The sequence below is a fragment of the Homalodisca vitripennis genome, chromosome 5 (genome assembly GCF_021130785.1).
Source record: "Homalodisca vitripennis isolate AUS2020 chromosome 5, UT_GWSS_2.1, whole genome shotgun sequence".
NCBI classification, from domain to species: Eukaryota; Metazoa; Arthropoda; class Insecta; order Hemiptera; family Cicadellidae; genus Homalodisca; species Homalodisca vitripennis.
The window spans coordinates 87,427,441-87,448,278 of NC_060211.1; the positions used below are offsets into that span (position 1 = coordinate 87,427,441).

A 20,838-nucleotide genomic window follows, 5' to 3' on the forward strand; every position below is an offset into this window, starting at 1 on the left:
CAGGGTGTAAAATGGGCAGGTAACCAGTAAATCATTCAGTGCTGTCTTCAGTGCTTAGCCTGTCTTTGATTACAGCTCTAGTGGAAGGTGGTTAAGAGCTCCCTCTCGATGTATGATGGTTTCTTCTCATACAAAGTTAGGTGGTGGTTTGGTAGGTTGTAGAGATCTCCATGTCTTGTGTTGTGATTGTGTATGCGTTTATTTCTTGTTAAATCTTTACCATTAACATATAGGATGTACAATGAAGCAACTGTAAGAATTCTTAGATCCTTGAAATCTTCTCTACGGCTAGGTACAGCTCTAGGTATTGAAGTTCAGCCAAGACTCTAATAGCTTTTTTTAATTCGGTATTCTTTTAAGGTTTTGTGCTGATGTATCACCCCGAACAGCTAATCCATATTTCAGATGTGATTGAAAAAGTGAGAAATATGCTATTTTTGCTGTTTTTTGTTTGTTTGCTTAATGATTTTATTTTTTTTTTATGACATACAGACTTGTATTGAATATTTTGCTGAGGTTATCAAGACGCATTGTCCAGATCATGTCCTGATCTATTCTAGTACCCAGAAATGTTGCTTCTGTTTCCATCTTACCATCTGAGATGAATAGTACTTTAGCTACTTTTTTCTTGAATGCTATTTGGCTGGTTTTTGATGGATTTACCACCAGGTCAGTTCCATGACAGAACTCATACGCTGTGTTAAGAGCTATGTAACGCGCTGCTGCTAGTGTTTCTTCTGATTTCCCATGCAACAGCAGAGTGGTGTCAACTGTATACATCAGGGAGGTAAAGCCACCTTGTATATGTAAGGGCATATAATTTATAAATAAAATACATCTACACTATCCATAATATCTTATCACCATTCCATTGTCTTTTCTAAATTATAACATTTTCTCTGATAAATTAAACTGTATTTTATTACTTGTTGTGTTTGTGCAGTTCTGGGCGTTGTGATGCTTGTGGTCTCCGTCATACTTGGTTTGTTCCCTCGTAGCCTACTGGATAACCAGGGTGGTCTTGCCTCCAACAATATCTACTATACAAAGAATAAAGGTACATTTTTGTGTTTACTATGGTTTGTTATATTCTTGAAGCTCTCTTCTTATTGGAAATTAGTTATTAATATAAAACAAACACTTCAATAATGTAGGCTTTTTATTTCTGTGAGGCCTTTTGTAGTTATGTGGGTCTGATGATGTGTTCATCAAGTACGAAAGGCCTCACAAAAATAAAAACCTATATTATTGGAGTGTTTGATTTATATGGTTTGTTTTTGAGTAAATTTACATATATCAAATGTAGAAGGTACATATTTCCTTATTTTATGGTACAGTACCTTACATAAAATTTTTCTTTTACAACTGCCTTAACCCTGGAACTGGCCATAATTTTTCCCAAAATGGCAGGCACTTTTTGGTGATTTTGTAAGGGTTTTGTATTTTAATCACTGCTCATCTATTTATTAAGATACAAACATTTTAAAAACATCAATGTCTTTAGAAATAAATGCAGTTTCCCAAAAAAATATTAAAGATTGAATCATTTAATTTATTTTTATTTTTTTACATATTAACGTAAAAATATTAGTAAAGAATAAATTTTTCTCAAAATGTATAGCACCCTCTCAGGTAATATGAAAGTTTTTAGAATAATTCTAAAATATACAAAAGTTTGCTTATTTACCTTAATTACAAATTACAAAAACAATATTTAGGTAAAAGAAGTTTATTGGTACTTTTGGATAATATATCTACAAAAACTACAAAATCTGAAAAAAGTTTGTATAGCACTATTATGTATACCATTGTGACATTTTGGAATCTATTGAATGAACAAATATTTTTTTCTAAGAGATAAATATATTTAGAAGAGAAAAATATGATATTTATAGAAGTTTACATTGTATAAGATATTTTTATATGGCAACAAAATTTTTTTCTATTTTTACAAAAGTCAAAATTGTGAAATAAATGCCTAACTTTTTTAGCTAACAATTTTCTTTTCATCCAAATATTATTTATAAAGATAGAACGTTTATTGAAGTTTACAAAAATGTACAACAATGTATTTTTATCTCTATTATTTTTTTGTTAAAAAAATAAAACAAGCGATGGTCATAGAAATAAAACGCTAATACCTTCAGAAAAAGTAAAAAAAATTACTTTTATAATAAATACCTTTGCATAAATTTAAACCAAAACTTTATTTTAATTAAAATTAAATTTTCTACAAAATAATAAAACACTGAACCTACGTGAACATAGGCTTATTTTCAGTTTCACAAAAATCCAACCTATTCGCTAAAACTTAACCTAACCTCTACATTTTTCACTTCACTAATAAAAAAAAAACAATAAACAAACTTTTATTTATACACACTAAATAACGAAAAGTCTAAAATATCTAAATAAATAGCAAGCAATACACTAATAATGGCAATGACGTAATAACAACAAAGAAATCAACACGGCAACCACGCGATGCGTTGTTCTTCTCTACTGGCTGAGTCGGTGATTACGCAACAGAACAAAAATAAAATACTAGTTCATAGTCTTCGTTGTCTATTATACTGTTGCTTAGAGCAATTCTTCTTCTTTGTTTTGATATGATTTTCACTATTTCCAGACAACGATAAAGTAACAAAAATAACAAAATTTAATGAAGCTATTTTCGACGCATTAGACATTTTAGGATTTTACAAAACACAAGCTTTTCAAACGCTTATTTTATAAACATTTATTTTCCTACTGGCTATTGAAAAAATGTTTCTGAAAGCCAAGAATACACTGTTTTCAATGACGACACTTACGATCGTGTAGAACGTAAACTCACGATAGGGAATTTTTACAAACATACAGTAATTTTAGCGTGTACGGAAATGACGCAAACAAATGGCAAGCGGAAATGTGAACATCCAAGTTTAGAATTTTATAATGAAAGATTTAACTTAACTATAGAGTGTTTTATGATATAATATGAAACCTTGAATCTTTATCTTTAGATTTACGTATGTTTTACTTCAAACAAAGTAAAAATAGACTTGCTGTGAGAGATCATATTACGACATAGTTAATGCGTCGAAAATAGCTTAGTGCCATTTTGAAACTGTAGTTAATGCATCGATAATCGCTTAAAGCCAGTTGTAGGGTTAATGGGAAACTCCTGACTTATTGTTTTCAAATTTTGTATTCAATCCCTACTTTAATAACCTAAGATTAAAGTATAGAAATACTGATAAAATAAGTTATACTAAGAGTGTTCACTGACAACATATTGAACACTTACAATTAAATAAATTTCCACACACGGGATAGATGGATAAACTAATGACTCCTCTAGTTCTCAAGTTCATTTTATCCTGCTCAGTCAATTTCACCTACTAAATTTTTATGAAAATCTCTTTCCCATGCTTCATGGCCTGAAGTGAACATGGGAACTCTAACTTATGGGTTTTCTCATATTCCCAGCCGGGTCTAAAAGTAAAACTTTGTACATCTTAAGTAGTAATTAAGATACTGTGTGATCTGGCTGTGTGCTGTAATTTCCAACATTGTCAATGATTTCTATAAATTCAAACGACAAATAAAGATTATTATTATTATACTTGGCTTGATGAAAGACAAGTCCCTGCACTGATACACTGATGTTGCCTGCTCTATTGGATCTATTCAAAGTTACTTGAAGACCTCACTGTGACTTCACAAAGAGAATCAGTAAAATCTACAAAATTTTGCTAATCATTCTTAATTTCAAAGCCAACTTTCAACGCCAGAATACTCTAAATAGCATCTATAGTAAGAATAAAAAATTTGAACAATAAATCACTCTGCCATTCCTTATAAATTTGAAATAACACCGTTAGTAGCATGCATAAATACAGCCTTTTCCTTAAAGTCAATGTCCACTAGGAATATAACTGAATAGGTTTAAGAACCATATTAGAGAACAAAGGTTTCAACTGATTTGTCATGATACTGTGAGAAAACATTTTACTTAACTCTTTGTTGTTTATTGAATTATTCTTTGCAGGATTCATCGGATCGTTTTTAAGAGTAATAACCAACAAAATCTTCTTGCTGATAACATTTGGACTAACACTGGCCTACACTGCCATCTGGAATTTCCGCTATTTGCTGACTCGCTACGAGGAATCTGTGTACTACGCCTCACAAGCCAATGGCTTTGATGATCCATGGACCACTCGTCAGATAATCAGTAAGTTCCATCCACTTCTTTTAGCAAGTGCATTAGCATGGATCAAAATAAAACTTTCTTGTTCTATTTCTTTTAGTAATGTAAACTTTTAAAATTAGAACTTTCTGGAGTATGAAATATTTGTTATTGTAGTATATAGGCAGCTAAGTTAATCATTCTAAAAGAATTACTTTCATAGGGGTTCCTACATACCTCCTAGCTGGAGTTACAGTAGCTTACACCTGTCCCTCTATCTTTCCCTCATGAAAATCACACATGAAGGCTTTCAACTTGAAATTTAATTTCCTCAAAAGTAACACTTCATAGCCAAATGTTTTTAAAGGAGAGGCCGATCCCCTATTAAGCTTTATTGTGTCCTTCGTGGGCCACTAGCCTGTACCAACATCTTGTCAAACAGAAAAAGGAGGAGAGTCATTAGAGTATAAAGTCAATTGTACTTATTAAAGTGCTAACGACCAAAGATAATATTTGAAACTGCGCTATCTCTAACTCAGATCCAAAGTCCAACGGCTTTTAGCGAACGACCATTGCCTTTCTTATTCCTTCTGAAGTACAAGTGAATACATTCTAATGTTTTTTCCACATGTGTGATTTATTTATTGTTTCCATTAAATTCTTGTTTAGAACTTACACCATGGCATTAATTAAGCATTTCAACAGTCTCTTATTATATTATTAAAAGAAGCCCCAATTTCAGTGTCTTCTTGAATATTTTATTAAGTTAGCTTATTTATGTATTTGGTGGCTGGGTCTTATCACAGATCCAGTGTTCAAATTAAACTTCAAGAATCAAGAATTTTTATTGTCTTTAAACACATTGTGCAATTGACAAAGTCAGATTTACAATTAACATTTTCATAATATAAATATAAATCTGTGTCTAAAGGACAGTTGCCAAATACTCTGTAGTTGCCTATAAGGTGATAACAGGTAATAATGAAGTTATAATGATTAAATAAATATATAAATAATCTAATCTATACTAAAACTATAATAACAATAACACATACACACACTTAATACATAAACAGAAATAAATAAAATAAAAGACAATATATCAATGTATTTAAAAATGTATAGTGCTAGTATCACAGGCTAAAAACCTATCAACAGAATGAAATACATTCTCTTTTAACCAGCTTTCCACTACTATTTTAAATCTTTTTATAGGTACAGACCAAGCTGTTTCCGGTAATTATTTAAATAGCTTAATTTTCATATATATGTGGCAGCTTTTACTGTTTTTAAGTTTGACAGCTGGTAAATCTAGAATATGTTTTTTTTCTGGTAAAATAACTATGAATTTCCTTTCTAGTTAAAAAAATTACACAATGACTTCAGTTAGTTTTCTTCACATTCCTTATTGTTTCCATATTCAGCACTACTAAATTTTATATTGAATAATAATCCTTATTACACGCCATATGTAACATTTTATTTATACAATGGTCAAAGTAAAACTAAATACATTATAAACATGTTACGTCTAAGAACAGACAATAAATTAAATAAACACTCACATGTCTAAAACAATTCTATCTAAGCAGAAAGAACCTCACTTACAGAATAAAAAGCTTGCTTGGACATGTACACATTTTTTAAATAATTTAAATTATGACATATACAATAAAATATGATTCATGATACTTTTTCTTTCTTTTTGAGATGAAGCAATAGTTTTGGGTCATAATATAATTTTGAATTTTTGAGAATAGACAACCTATATCTATCTAATGTCGTCTATATTGTCACTGTAAAAGTGGAGTAAGGCTAAAAATAAATCCATTTTTGGTCAATAAAAATTAAGTTATAGTAGAAGACAGGAAAGTGTAAGGGTGCCACTTTTCCATACAAGCTCTTTGTAATTAATTGTCAAACCTTTTCAATCCCTTACAATCCTCAAAGACCTCTAGTAAAGAACACAAATTCTGTTAGATAAAGTGGTTACCTAAAATAATTTCCCAAAAACACAGCCTTTACTCAAAAAGCCGCTAAAGTAGTACTGCACCATATCAACTGAACTATCACTCTGTATAGTTAATTTACTGTTTAGATAATTATTACATAACAAATTGACATACCTGAAAATTTATTGTAAGATAAGCTGTGATAGTCCACTGTAAATGGTAGATAACCTATCTCTGTAACATTCATATCGTACCTGCTCCATTATCTTTAATTTTAGAATGTCAAACATATTTGTTGACTGTTATCAAACAAACCTTTCCTCTTTTATACTGTAATTTCTATTGTAATTCATTTTGTAACTAGATATATTATTAGTTAATGCTTTATAACATAACATGTTGCTTAAAGTGTTTGGCTGAACATTTTAAAATCTATAACATTATATATACTTTGTCCAGAGAGTAAAATCTAATCATTGTAGCTTTAACACTGTACTAGATTTGATTAAAAAATGTATAGCCTTTAATATATTACAAGTTAAATTATATTTAATAATTAAACATGTCATCACACTCTGTTCTTCTTCATTATCTCTATGTATTCAACTTATTCAAGTGCATGTATAGTTGTAAAATCTACTTTTTAGTATGTTGCAGCAGTTTATAGTTATCAAATTAAACTTTTGTTCCTATCCAACATTTTCTTCTCCTCCTTTCTGTGATTTGTTAAAAACGTTTGAAATGTCATGTTAAATTCTTATTTTTATTCTGAGCTAGAATTCAAAAATGGTCTACAAACTGATTTTCAATTGAATAATGTTGTAAAGTCTAGAATATTGTTTATTAATGTATCACGTTCTTCCAGCCTTTTTGAGGCCAGTCCTGGCTGGTGCAGCTATCATAGCGGCTGGTATCATCGTTTTCCGTTCTGAGCCTACTCCCACCAAACTGTCTATCTGGACCACTGGTGGATTCTTCTTCTGTGCTGCCGCATTTGCTGCCAACATCTTCCTCAGTTGCTCCAACATCCACATCATCACTGAGAGCAATAGTAGGTCAGTCACTTGGTCAATTTCAGCCCAAAGGTATTTTTCAAATACCACACTTATCTTTGGTGATAATTCTTTGCTCTATGTTGTTTGCTACAATAGCATTTGTTCATAGGAATGATCTCGGACTGGCCAGAAGTATTAATTTAGATTTATTGCAGGCTTTTGTCCTTACAACAACATCGAGGCAGTAGTTAGAGCTCCAGGATGTTTAAAAAATGGCTTATTTTTATAGCCTGATATAGCCTCAGTAGTTGTGGTATGTGGACTCTGGGATAGATATAGTAAATACAGGTTTAATACAATATTTTGGCTCTGCAATAAGATAATTCAAATTTTGTTAAAGTTAAACTTCCGATAGTGTCTTAACACTCCTTATTATTTAAATATTGAACAGTACAGAATGGCATTTGCATGTTAGCCATCTCTATCTAATTGATGGACTCCTTGTATATGTCAAACAAACAATAACTAAGTTATGAGTTTGATTTAAGTATCTCTTGGTGTCAGTTTACTAGTTTATTTCCAGGCCATATGTAACCTGTATAATAAATAAATAAATAACCTGCATATGTCAGTGGAAAAGCATTACTTGTTTTGCCTGGTCATGTAATAATACAGAAAATGTAAACCAATTGGCATCATCTAGGCTATTGATATTCTCCAAAACATGACAAACATAGACGTGTTTTTATTCTGCTATGTAAAGCGCAATTCTTCTGTATTACACTGTCATAATCTGTTTGGCCAAATTCAGTAAAACATGCAACAAAACATTCAAGTTACAGTTATAAGCTTCACTATACAGCCAAACCCTTAGGCAGATATGCACCATCATCAAACTCTATCTTGCCTATGTAAAAATTTTAAATCTATAGTTCAATTAATTTTGAGATATCTTACAGACAAAAACACACAACAGATGTACAGACAGATAGATAACAATAAAATATTGTCAGTTCCTTAGGCGATAGGCTTTGCTAAAACCAGTATCATAACTATCTTTTGCTTGAGAAACAAACCAACCACTAATCATCTAGAATTGTTCAACTGTTCAGCATAATAGCTTCAAATGAGAGCAAGAGGACTTCAATAAGAGTCTATTAGTTTTTCCTGAAATATTAGACTTGGGAAGGAATATCGGTTTTAGCAAAGCATATGTGCTATCTAAGGAGCAGCTCTATGATGTTGATAAAGACCATTCCATTTGTGGTGATAAAAAAGGTTTTATAAAGAGAGCAAGAGGACTTCAATAAAAGTCTATTAATGTTTCCTGAAATGTTAGACTTGGGGAGGAATATAGATTTTAGCAAAACATTTGTGTTATCTAAGGAGCAGCTCAATGATGTTGATAAAGACCTTTCCATTTGTGGTGATAAAGAAAGGTTTGATAAAGGCTCTTTGGTAATAATGGAGAGGGGAGAGTTGTGGCCACTTTAACTCATCATGCCTACTTTTCTTCATTACTCCAACCTATTTTCATTGTGATGTAATTCCATTGCTCAGAGTTTGTTAACCGTCATACATTCATATAGTAATTTGATGTATACATAATTTATAAGTCTAAAATGCTAATACCCTTGGCAAAATATCTGCATAGGTAGAGAGATCTAACCACCATATGTATTTAGCTCAATTATCTATTTATTCACAGTATTAAAGTATGAAAGATCTGTTGTATTGAGTAAAAGTTTATTATTAAATCAACCCACAAAAATAATCTTCTGGCATCCCTACCTCTGTCCCTAGTTTGCTTGAGGATTTTGAACAACAGGTTAGGTGCAATTTTAAGAAAAAGTCGATCATATCCATACTATGATTGAAGAGGAAAGAAATTGCAGTTACTACAATCTGTAGAAATTGAATCTGCAGTATAAAAAAATTGCATACAATTTTTTAGGAACTGGAATCTTGATTCTTGTTGATTGTTTCATAATTTGACAGACCAATGAAATGCTGAGTATGCAAGAATCATCCTACAAACACTCCAAATGTTCAATGTTTGGTCATCATGAGATCATTTCTTGATTATCACTGATGACATGACTTACATACCATTTTCTGATGTTCCAATATGAAAAAAGTGTGGTTGAAGATGAGCAAAGTAATGGTGAAAACATAATGATTAATGAAGAAAGTAATGTACGCTGTATTTTATAGGACACTGGACTAGTGAAGGCTATAATGTTGAAATGACAGAGAACTATTACAGGAAGTTCAAGTTGTGGGCAATGACAGGGTTAGCTGTTTGTTTTATTAATCCTGTTTCACTTGTCAAGACTATATTAGACAATACACTGTATTAAAGACTGTGAATGGAAAGAAGATCCATTATACATGGTATGTCTGTCATGTTTGGTTAGTCACCTTCTCCCTCGTCACTCTTTATAATACTGAGATCTATGTAGACATTGACAAAGTTAGCTATTTTATCTATCCTGTTCTGCTCATGTTTGCTAGACGATTATGTATTGAAATAAAGACTGCTAGTGAAAACACAGCTTATTGTTCATGTCTGTACACACCAACCATATTTGTCTCTAATTTCTCCTTCTAACACTGTTTAAATACTACCAAATATGTTGGCAAAGACAAACCTAGTTTCATAAATTCTTCCTTTATCATGCCTACTATACTGCCATGCTTCTAAACGGATAGTTCTTGAAACACAATAAGCTCCAGCCTACCAGGGTCAGTGAAAATTATGCACCTATGGATAAATGGAAGGAACAAAGATATATTATTAGTAATGAACCATGGGGACTGGAAATGAGTTACAGAGTTGCTTTGTGTAAATATAGTGCCTGTAGGGGGATCCTCGCATGAGTGTTCTCTTATGGACAGAGTACAGATGCCTATTTTTCAACCCATCAGTTCAGTGAACATGAGAAAATGAAATCGAACTCCAAGCACAGTTCCCTTTTCACAGGGACCTATCTGTCAAGAACTACTTGTTTAATTAGATACCACAAGGCTCCAGTCCAAAACATTGATTTAGTGGAAGTAAATAAATTAGTGACATAGACCTGCTTATAACTGCTGTTGATTATGTACAACCACTGCTTGACCAAGGGCAAGTTCTATACTAAAAGGGCCAGCTCCATATTATCAGCAAGGGAAAGGGAGATTCCAAAAAGGGCCATTATCTGCATATAGACCTCTCTGTCACAAGTTAGGGTGAGCTTTGCGATGTCTTTGGGAAAGCTCAGCATAGGAACCACATCATTTGTATCAGCTGTTCATAGTGACCACCAACATTGCTGGTTAGTGTGAAACGTCTTTAATCCAGTCAGGTGGAATAATACGGTGTAACCTTACAAAGCCATTACTGTGTTTCTTCTTACCTATTGAAGATTCTTCACTACTATCTCAGGTGACTTAATCATGAATATGAAAGTCATGGAAGGAAATCACGTAAGATGCAGCACAGGGCCCAATCCTAGGACAAGACCTATAGAATTTTCTTATGACAGAATCCTCTGAGAGGAAATACCTGAAGAAGCTTCCTTGTGGGATATGCTGACGATCTCACAATATTTTTTACTGCAAAGATCGATTGACAAGATATAATGGTTCCTTGATGAGACATGATGAGAGTGCTGATATGGATATCAGTAGACTTGGTCTAAGGGTAAAAACATAGTGGAGCGGCGAGGCTAGAGTGTAGCGGAGAAGGGAGCTGAGAGGGTTGAAAAGAATACATGCAGTTAGATGCGTTGAATCATAGTGGAGCGGAGAGGTGCGCTGGTTCAAGTCTCGACACGCTAGCCTCTCCTCTCAGATATTGATACCCGATTTCTTTGCTCGAGGGTTCAGTCGAGCCTCGTTGGTCAAATCGACAATAAGTGCAGCTGTTATGGATACTGAAACATTTATTTTATCAGTGCGTGAACGCAGTGCTGTCTGGGACCAACAACAATCCAGCCACCATAATAGATTCATTCTCGATCGTATGTGGAAGGAAATAGGCCAAGAAAACAACTTTACAGGTACGAGAAATTCATTTATTAGAACACAAACAAAACATTAAAATTATTGCTCATTGTCTTTCTTAAATTTGATGGGGTTTTCCTGGAAATATGCCTTGAATGTATCACGTAAAAGCATTGCTGCAGTTAGGTGTCGGCCCCTTCGTCTTGGCACAGGTTCGGTATAGCCTCGAGTCTTTTCACCAGGTATTACCTCGCTCAAATGTCTTTCAAATCCTTCTCTGTCAATTATTGTATTTTGAAGAACACAAACAGCTTTAACTATGTGATCGGCAGTCTCGTGTTTAGCTTCAATACTCTTTGAGAGTATTCTCCATTTTGAATACAATATTCCGAATGTACACTCAATTGTTTTTCTCGCCCTTGAGTGCCGAAAGTTGTATGCAGTTTTTTCCATCGTTAGGTTGTCAGCTGGGTAAGGTGTTAATAATCGAAGGGACAGAGGATAAGCTTCATCGCCTAGAAAAACCAAAGATGTTTTGACGTATGTCCCTGGTAAATAACTATCATCTGGAATATTTAGCTGATTATTTTTAATTTTTAAGTACATATCTGAAGCTGCTAGTGTTGCTCCATCGTTCTGTTTACCGAATCCTCCAACATCGATCATAGAAAATCTGTACTGAGCGTCACAAACACCTTGTAATGCTATTGAATAAAACTTTTTGTAGTTGTAGAACATCGTTCCAGAATGTGGAGGGGAAATAATTCTAACGTGTTTGACATCTATGCATCCAATACAATTTGGGAAATTCCAAATATTGTAGAACTCTTGGCTGGTGCGAAGAAACGTATCTGACGTAGGTACAAGCATGTGTATTGGTTGCAAAACATTCCATAGTTGTTTCTCAGTTTCGATTACTATTTTGCTTACTGTTGAAGCTCCAATTCTAAATGTGAATGATAGGCTTCTAAAAGATGCGCCGGTAGCCAGATATCTGAAATTAAGAACACTATAACAGTTAAGGGTTTATATCTAAATTTTTACTAAATAACAGAAAGTAACAACCCTATTCCTCGCTACATTCACCAAGGGTGTCTGCAGAAATTTTTCCCAGAGGGGGCAAAGCCTACCGGAGGGTTTGGGAGGTACAGTATAGATTACATCCTTCAAGAAAGCGGGGTCTAAGGGCCCTCTCCTTACATTAGAGTTATATTTAATTTAGTAAACACACTGAATTATTAATTCATTATTTTATTTCAGTGAAAGAAGCACAAAAGAAGTGGAAGGGACTTCGTGATTACTACAGAAGTGAGTTCCGAAAAACGCAAAAAGAGAGATCAGGCCAGGGAGCAGATACTGTTTACAAACCAAATTGGCCTTACTTTATGAGTTTGGATTTTTTGAGAGGACAATTTCAGGCAAGACCCTCCAGTGGAAATATAACATTGAGTGAATACCGCTCTGAAAAGAGGAAAGCAGTTCAAACCGAAATTACAGAGGTGAGTGATAATAATCCTGATTCGCCTGATAATGAGGAAGACGAGCACAATGTAACTGATGATACACTGATGAATGACAATACCCCATCAGTAGCAACCACTACTGTTAACAATGAAACCCAAGCGTTTACTCATACTAATGACTTTCGAAAAAGAACGGGTAGGCAAGATTACATACAACAGTTAGTGCAGCTTGAAGAAAAAAAACTTTCAATGCTACAAGAAAAAAAAAGAAAACAAGAAGTGGACAAGGAACAAAAAAAGGATGACGAAGACTTCAAGTTTTTCGAAAGTCTAAGCCCCCATCTTAAGTTGATTACTGGAGTGAATAAATTAATGTTTCGTAATGATGTTCAAAATTTAGTCATGAAATACGCATACGGTAGTGGGTATGTCGACTCTTCATCACGTTCTACCCCTTTGTCTAGTCATGGTTCTGTGACTAGCCCTTGTACACCAATCTCGATCGATGAGAACTCGTACACTTTGCTTAACATTGGAAATATGCCTGGTGCTGAGTCTAGTGTTCATATGTGGAGTGGCAATCCAAACTAATTATTTGTTTGTCTTTTTAAAACTTAATTGTCAATTAATTGCAGTTAATAAATTGATTCGTTTTTATCTGTATTTTATTTAACTATAATTACTGTACCTACCAACATGAATGGTCTAATAAATATGCAATTATTCTATTCTCAATAAATTCCTAATATTAACGATTAGTATAAATTACTAGACACGTGTTAACCAGTACCCTTACACAGAATACGATTATACACATAAAGGTGAAAAGTATTTTAATTGATTTAAATTTTAATACTGTAAATCAATATTTTATTACTTTAACGTATTTCATTTAAATAAATAAATAAATAAATATATATATATATATATATATATATATATATATATATATATATATATACATATATTAAATATTACGTTTACTTTAATGTGGAGTTGTATCGTTAAGATTTTGGAAAAAACACCCTGATTAGCAAATGCATAATAAATTTGCATAATAAAACTTACCTGAGTGTAATAAGTAGCTTCTCGTCACATTCAATCGGCTGCTTTACAAAATTTGTATATTTGACCTCCATATGAGGAGAAATTAAGTTCAATATATATTCAAAGGTACTGTAATCCATTCTGGTGTACTGGAAAAATCTATCTGGATATTTCTTCAACTGGGGAAACAGATGGTGGTACTCTCCAAATTCCATACGCTGCCTATTTACAGGGTGCACTGCACAACTTCTATTACCTAAAACAATCATTTTCAGTGCACTATTCTCATACAACACAAAATCGTCATCACTGTCTGAAGACATATTGAAAAGTGAACAACTGAAGCCTCTTGATTCACCGCGTTGATCGCCGCCGTACTATGTGCATGTGAAGCACCGCTAGCATCGGGGGTCAAAACCCTCTCAGCTACCTTCTCCGCTACACCCTAGCCTCGCTGCTCCACTATGTTTTTACCCTAACTCTTGTAGTTAAGTAGACAGAAATCATCCTTCTCACTAGACAAAGTTAGACACCTTTCATAAGTAAAAATCAAGATATAAGTAGACATGGTAATATAGCAAATCAAAGAGCACCATGAAGAATCTTGGCAAGAAGCTTGATTACCAAGCTTACATTTGGAAGCATACTCGTATTTCTGATGAAACAAGCATGGCAGCAGGAATCACTATCATTAATAACTTCACTGTTGGTCTATACTGAAAGATCTTGAGTAGTCTCATCATAGATCATACCCTAAGATGTCTACTATAGAATACGACTCAGCTGTCCTATTGATTATGAGAGTTATTCAAACTGAACTACTAATTTTTAGAGAAAACATGTTTATGAGGGAAACAGGACATGAACTTTTTTAGAATATACATCATGGAGAATTAGGCTGGACAAAAGTGATGGTAAAAAGATATAAGAGATTGTTTGACAGCTATAATAGTGGGTGGAGCAAGAGCATGGAAATGAGAATTTTTACCTTACTCAGTCCTCAACAAGCCATAACACTTTTTAAAGGATACTACTTCAACTTCAGAAATTTGGAGTGTTCTTTCAGAGATTCGATTTAGAGCATGAAAATACCTACCAACATCTTCTGCAACAAAAGAAAGAAAACCAAGATGGTAATTGACCAACTTTTGGCAGGCTATCATCTGAATATTATCTCTAACAGACAGGCTTAGATCATTGTCTTTATATAGAGAGAGTGCGGGAAGTCAAGAATGCAGGAAAAAGGTAATGTGACATCAATGTCACCTATCCGGATAAGACTAATTGTAGTATGAATCTTCTAAGGCTTTAGTAGGTATCTTCAAGTAATACAGACAAAATTTCTATATCTAAGCTTGTTGGGCTTCTATTTGGTGATAGTACCTTCTCTAGGGCGAGTGTAGGCAGCACATTAATATTTGCTCCATACAAATATTGCCAACATCTATGAGGGGAGAAAAATATCTTCTAAATATTTTGTTTCACTTGTACAAACTAGATACGAGACAATGTTTACAAATATGGTTTATCACTATTTGAAACCAAATCAAGCTCAAATGTTTAGTAACTGCTGATATTTATTTAAAAATAACTATCTATCCATTTTCTATCATTAAGCCTAATAGTTATGTTTTAAAGTATTACGAGTCTACAGTAAACTTTTATTACCGCAATACCATGGTCTGATATCTGCCGGATAGTGAAAACACCAGATTATTGGAAGGCCATCAATAAAAATGCTTCAAATGTACAAAATGTGTGTTTTAATACACCGAACAATATTAAAAATGACTATTACAGTACTTGTGTACTAAATTAAAATGAAAGGCATTAAAACATTTTCTTTAACATTATTTTTACTTATGTAATAATAATCAGTTTTTATCAGTGCTGTGCCACACTAGAAGTAAACATAACCTTAACTTATGGTGTGGTTGGTCTATTTCATTGTAGTAGTAAAATATTATTCTTCTGAAACAGAGTTAAGGTTTTATGTTTTCATTTACACTGAGACATATTTCACTTATTGTGTCGAAATATAAATTAAGCACAAACTACAACACTAAGCACAGTAGCAATAACACGTATAACACTGGCACTGATAACATGAATAGCTGGTAAATCACAAGACAACTGAGTGATCGTTGGTTGTTTGTTAACACAGTGTTCAGTAACGTGTCTCAACTTGAATCCCCCACTCCACACCCATCAAAATACGCCGGATTACTGTAGTGTCGAACTGGCGCAGTGCCGGATTATAGAGGGGCTACTATTACAGTATAGTATAGTATAGTATATTATACCATGTCAACTATTATACTATAAACATAATAATAATGGTGTAAAATTTAACCTTCAAAACTAAAAATGCATCTTCAGCTTGACATTTTGAGGTAAAAGCCTCACATTAAATCTACTTCTATTAACTACACAAGGTTAGCTGTTTAACAGATCCTCCTTGTCACGCCAGCTGTACTACTGCTACGTATCGTGGTAGTGATAATGTTAGCTGTTTTACAAGTCCTGTTCCACTTTGCAGGCTAGACTTGACGATGTACTGCAATAAAGACTGCCAGTGCAAGGAGGACCTAGCATTCACTCCTGTGTACGCCAGCCAAGCTCGTCTCGTTTATTATTCTCCTTGTCACGCCGGCTGTACTACTGCCACGTATCATGGTAGTGATAAGGTTAGCTGTTTTACAAGTCCTGTTCTATTTTCGCAAATTTAACTTACTGCAGTAAATAATGAATACATTAATTATTATTGTTCATGTTCGATGAATTATTGATGTAAAACCCTCTGGCAGCCAACACTTATCTTACTGAATACTACAACAGCACTTATCTGATATTCAAAGTAGGTACTAAATAATAGTCAATTAAATAAATTGTACACAATAAAATGTCAATTTTTCTCGATGATATTTTTATCAAATCTGCACAATTGCGATTCAAGTTATTCATCTTTCATCGCTAGTGTGACGTAATATCCATAATGTGCAGCAGCCAGCAGAGCTGAGGGATAATTATTGAACCAAGCAAGGACTATTTTAATCTGGCAATTACACTAGCAGAGCCTGGCTTTGAGGTTCTGTATTCAGCTACGATTCATTTGAATATATTGTATCACTTCCTTTTAAACTTTGTTTTTTATTTTATGTATTTCTTAATTTTCTCTTCCACAATTTACCACCATGTGAAATGTGTTGTCCTGGCTTTAAGACCTTTGAGTCCATATGTAAATCCGACTCTGATAATAACTTATTTACACTATGGCAGTTCACACAAATTTTGTTAAACTGTAAGACAGTGCATAATTTTATGTAATTTATTTTACTCTTTTAGTAACATTATTTCGTGTTATGAATTGTTTGTGTGGGTTTTGTTTTACAACCACACAGCATGATTTGATACAAATAAATTATTGACAGGCTGGCATTTCCCCACATGACAATGGTTTGATCAGTGTATAGTTTCCCCTTAGATATTCTTCTCATTAGTTACATTTTTTTATCAATCAAAAACTTAGTTTTGCTCAATCTATTGTTATTGGTCAACCATCTTTCAAAATTCGAATGGTACAAAATTATATAAATCAGTCCCAGCTGATACAAAATTTGGGACGCATAACAAGTAAGTTTATCAGTATTCCAATTATTGTACATTTTCACTATTTAGATCAATATATATGTATGTACCTGTATGTATATGATATGAGGATGCAGTCAAATAAATTGTACTAATCTTTAATAATACATTAGAAGTATCTCAAGTTTTATTCAGCTTTAGGAATACTCACTTTTTTCCCACGAAGGAATTTGTACATAATAGCCGATTTAAAATCAATCACCTAACAAAAATCTCCTGTGATGACAAGTATCCTTCAGTGATCACTGCAGGATAACAGTTTCTACCTAATCCCACACACATTTGCCTGTTACAGGTGTACAAGAACTGTTCTTGTGTGCCAACAGAGTCTGTGGTGAGCGGAGTGTATGATGCAGGCTCGTGCCAACTGTATGGAATAGTGTTTGAATGTCTCACCGTCATTGTAGCTGTTCTTGCAGCATCAACTGTCATTGGTCTCCTCATGCTTTTGTTCAGGTAGTTTCTATCATAGCATTATTATCGTTGGAAATTATAAAAATCTTAACTAAATCCATAAATGACATATCTATCTTAGCAAACAGTTTGAAACCTATTTCTCTTCTGTTTATTTTTTATAAAAGAAAATACTTCAGAAAATTTTTTTAATATTATTTCTTCACTTCAATTTGAATTTTTTCATCACTATACTATTTAAATATTATAAAACAATCTTGTTGTGAAAAAATGTATAAAAGAGTATTTTTACAATTGATATTTCTAGCCCAAGGGAAAAGTATATCCTAAAACACAAGCTTCATAGATAAATAAAAGATCTATAGATTAGGAGTTAAAATTTTAAAAATCAAATGATTTATAGTAAATATATCTACAAGCAAAGCTGTAAGTTAGTATGCTTTAGGCATTACACCTTATTTATAAATCACTTTCTTGTAGGTTTTTTTTTCTAAAAAGATTTAAAATCTCAAACAACTATGATTTATCTTTATATCACTTGTTGTTTTCAAAGTATTAAAAAAAAATGTTGATAACCCCATGCATTTGTTTAAATATGCTACATATTTTGCTAAAATTTCAATCTGGTTTTTGAAAATTTCTTAGTACTTGTGCTAGCATTGTTAACTTATTTAACTATTTCATTAATGCAAAAGATATTAAAAAATAAAATTATTAATAAGGGTTGATAATTCACAGGCATCACTTGGTTCCTTTTTTTCAGAGAGGTGTGCCAAAAGGGTCTATGCTGTTCAATTGTATACTTCTGGTTTTCCCGGTTATATACAAAACTGCACTCTTCATTATATGTTGGATTGTCAGCTGTACGATGAACCTGGCTTATTAATAAGAATTTGTATATAATTAATTTTTACCTTAGGTATAGCAGTATCTGGTCAGTTAATGGCCTTCAGTTGAATGTCAGAGCACATCTACACTGTACTTCACAGTTTTGTAACTAGGACTTGGCTTTTGGGGAGGATGAATCTGGTTGAAGACTGAAGAGCATGCAACACCCGGAGGGAGGTGGTTACAGAATAGATTGAAATAAATTGAATTGATCTTATTCCAAGTTAAACATGTAACTGCTGTATTTAAAGCCAGTTATGTTACTGTTACACACATATTTTTCAATGTTATGTATAACACCCCCCTCCTTAGTTATGCCAATGGTCCTTCATCCTGCTGCCCAAACCGATGAAGGGGTAAAATTTCTTGAGCATCACTTGTTACATGAAGATTCTTTGAGTCATGCTGGTCGAAGATCTCATTTCTCTGATTACGGATCAATGAGATCCGTAATCAATGTGCTTTAAAAGATTACGGAGATCGCATAAATGTAAAAGTTTATTATCAGAGTTCCCTAGATTGCAGCAGATGCTATCCTTTATTTTATCAGTTCTTTGGTATCGTTATCTGCTTATGAAAGCAGCATCCTGAAGTAAGACATATTATAAATATAAATATTATAAAATACTACCTTAGATTTTGTATTTAAACTAAACAAGTACGGTCAAGAGTAAAAATCTCCTTGAACATGTTAAAATAAATCTGACACCTGTTATATTAAAAAAAAAAGATAAAAAGAAATCCCATTCATATAAATTATGTTCATTAAAGTTTTATTTGCATTAGTTCTTTGATAGTTTGTCTTTTTAATGTAGTATCATATCATTTTATTGTTATTTATTTTAAATATTTATGTAGTAATATCTTTAATTTCATTTTTGTTTCAGTTCCTAGCTAATTAAGAGATGTAAGTTGTGAAAATCTGAGAAACATTTGAAATAAACAATATATATTTATTTATGTAGCCTTAAGTTTTATAGCCTTTGGAATACAATTATTCCTGAAACGAATTCCTCATTAACACAAACTTCAGATTTTTGTGACACACTGTTTAATGGATATGTCACTTGCAGGGTGGTTCTCAACTGTGACAAGCCAATGATGATTGCTCTACACCTGACAATTGTCACTCAGCTGGCCACTATTCCTGGTCGTCAACTCTTCCTCTTTGTTGCCAGTAAGTATGCATTTTACACTATTGTTCAATCAACAGTTAGATTCTTTGGTATATTTGATAAAATTTAGACCACTAGATTAGTGATGACTGGAATTTTCATTCTGAGTCATGCCCAATCTTCAATAGTGTGCCCCAGGGATCTGTTCTGGGACCTCTGCTATATCTTCTGATGTTAATGATCTGTCTAATACTGCTCTAAGTTTATTCAAGTCAATATTCAGTATCTATATGTAACTTTGCCAATGATAATACAAATTTGATCTTCAGCTACAAGGATATAACTCCCTTCCTGAAATGTTTGGAATCACATGCTTATTTTCTGACAATAAGCTTTCTCTTGACTTAAAAGAGATTCATGTAATTAAAGTTTTCCTGCAAACATTAATAGACACATCAAATGTCCACTTCATTTGTTAAAATATTCTCAATTGCAGAATGTCTACAAAATTTCTGGGAACACATGTGGATTTTGATTTGAAATGTATTCTCATATTAGTAGATTGACAAATCAACTTAACTAATTTATTTCTGCTCTGAGATGCCTTTACAGTTTTGCTACCTCGGAATTCCTTTCTCTAGGATATCGGGATTGTGATTCAAGGCTTAATTTTGGGATATTACTTTGTTTAATAGAATATTTGTTCTCCAGATGAGGTGGGGGTTAAAAAGACTTGGCAGTTACAGGGAGCTTTTCCAGACCGCTGGCACCCTCACACTTGCCTGTCTTTTACTACACCATAACTTATGTTTTTATTTCATTGAAAATTACATATAAATTGGATAAAATTCCATTAATTTACTAATTTATACAAGGTACGAGTATGCCATACCATTTGATTCATAACAGGCTTCTCTGAAACACACATTCAGGCTGTAGACACAGACATTCAGATGAAAAGACATTTTTACAGCAAGTGATAGACTGCTTAGCCAAATTTCATAGAGGGACGTGCACATCAAGAAACACAATGCCTAAGTAGGAATGACGTTACTTGAAAAAATTCAAGTCCATAGCTGAATTTATTCTTGAGATATCCAGTGGAAAACAGATACACAAGGAAATAAATAGATAGAAGATGAATTGTGGGAGAAT

The 20,838-nt window shown here is 33.0% G+C and overlaps 2 protein-coding genes across 4 annotated transcripts in view; one reads left to right on the forward strand and one right to left on the reverse strand.

Moving 5' to 3' along the window:
• LOC124362475 (solute carrier organic anion transporter family member 74D-like) overlaps positions 1 to 20,838 on the forward strand; it is a 53,720-nt gene that overhangs the window by 24,333 nt on the left and 8,549 nt on the right. For both annotated transcript variants that reach the window (XM_046817011.1, XM_046817012.1), the window contains exons 7-12: positions 944 to 1,057; positions 4,034 to 4,219; positions 6,992 to 7,181; positions 16,158 to 16,305; positions 17,562 to 17,722; positions 19,642 to 19,745. In XM_046817011.1, coding sequence (XP_046672967.1) covers positions 944 to 1,057; positions 4,034 to 4,219; positions 6,992 to 7,181; positions 16,158 to 16,305; positions 17,562 to 17,722; positions 19,642 to 19,745 — 903 coding nt within the window. The remainder of the gene's footprint in view (positions 1 to 943; positions 1,058 to 4,033; positions 4,220 to 6,991; positions 7,182 to 16,157; positions 16,306 to 17,561; positions 17,723 to 19,641; positions 19,746 to 20,838) is intronic.
• Positions 11,158 to 20,838, reverse strand: part of LOC124362477 (protein ALP1-like) — a 29,251-nt gene continuing 19,570 nt past the window's right edge. The window contains exons 2-3 of one of the 2 annotated variants that reach the window (XM_046817014.1): positions 13,640 to 13,874; positions 11,158 to 12,102 (exon numbers count right to left, since the gene is read on the reverse strand). In XM_046817014.1, the coding sequence (XP_046672970.1) occupies positions 11,208 to 12,102; positions 13,640 to 13,833 (1,089 nt within the window). In that variant the 5' untranslated portion in view covers positions 13,834 to 13,874 and the 3' untranslated portion in view covers positions 11,158 to 11,207. Of the gene's footprint in view, positions 12,103 to 13,639; positions 14,644 to 20,838 lie in introns of those variants that run through there. The other variant, XM_046817013.1, reaches the window with a different exon arrangement.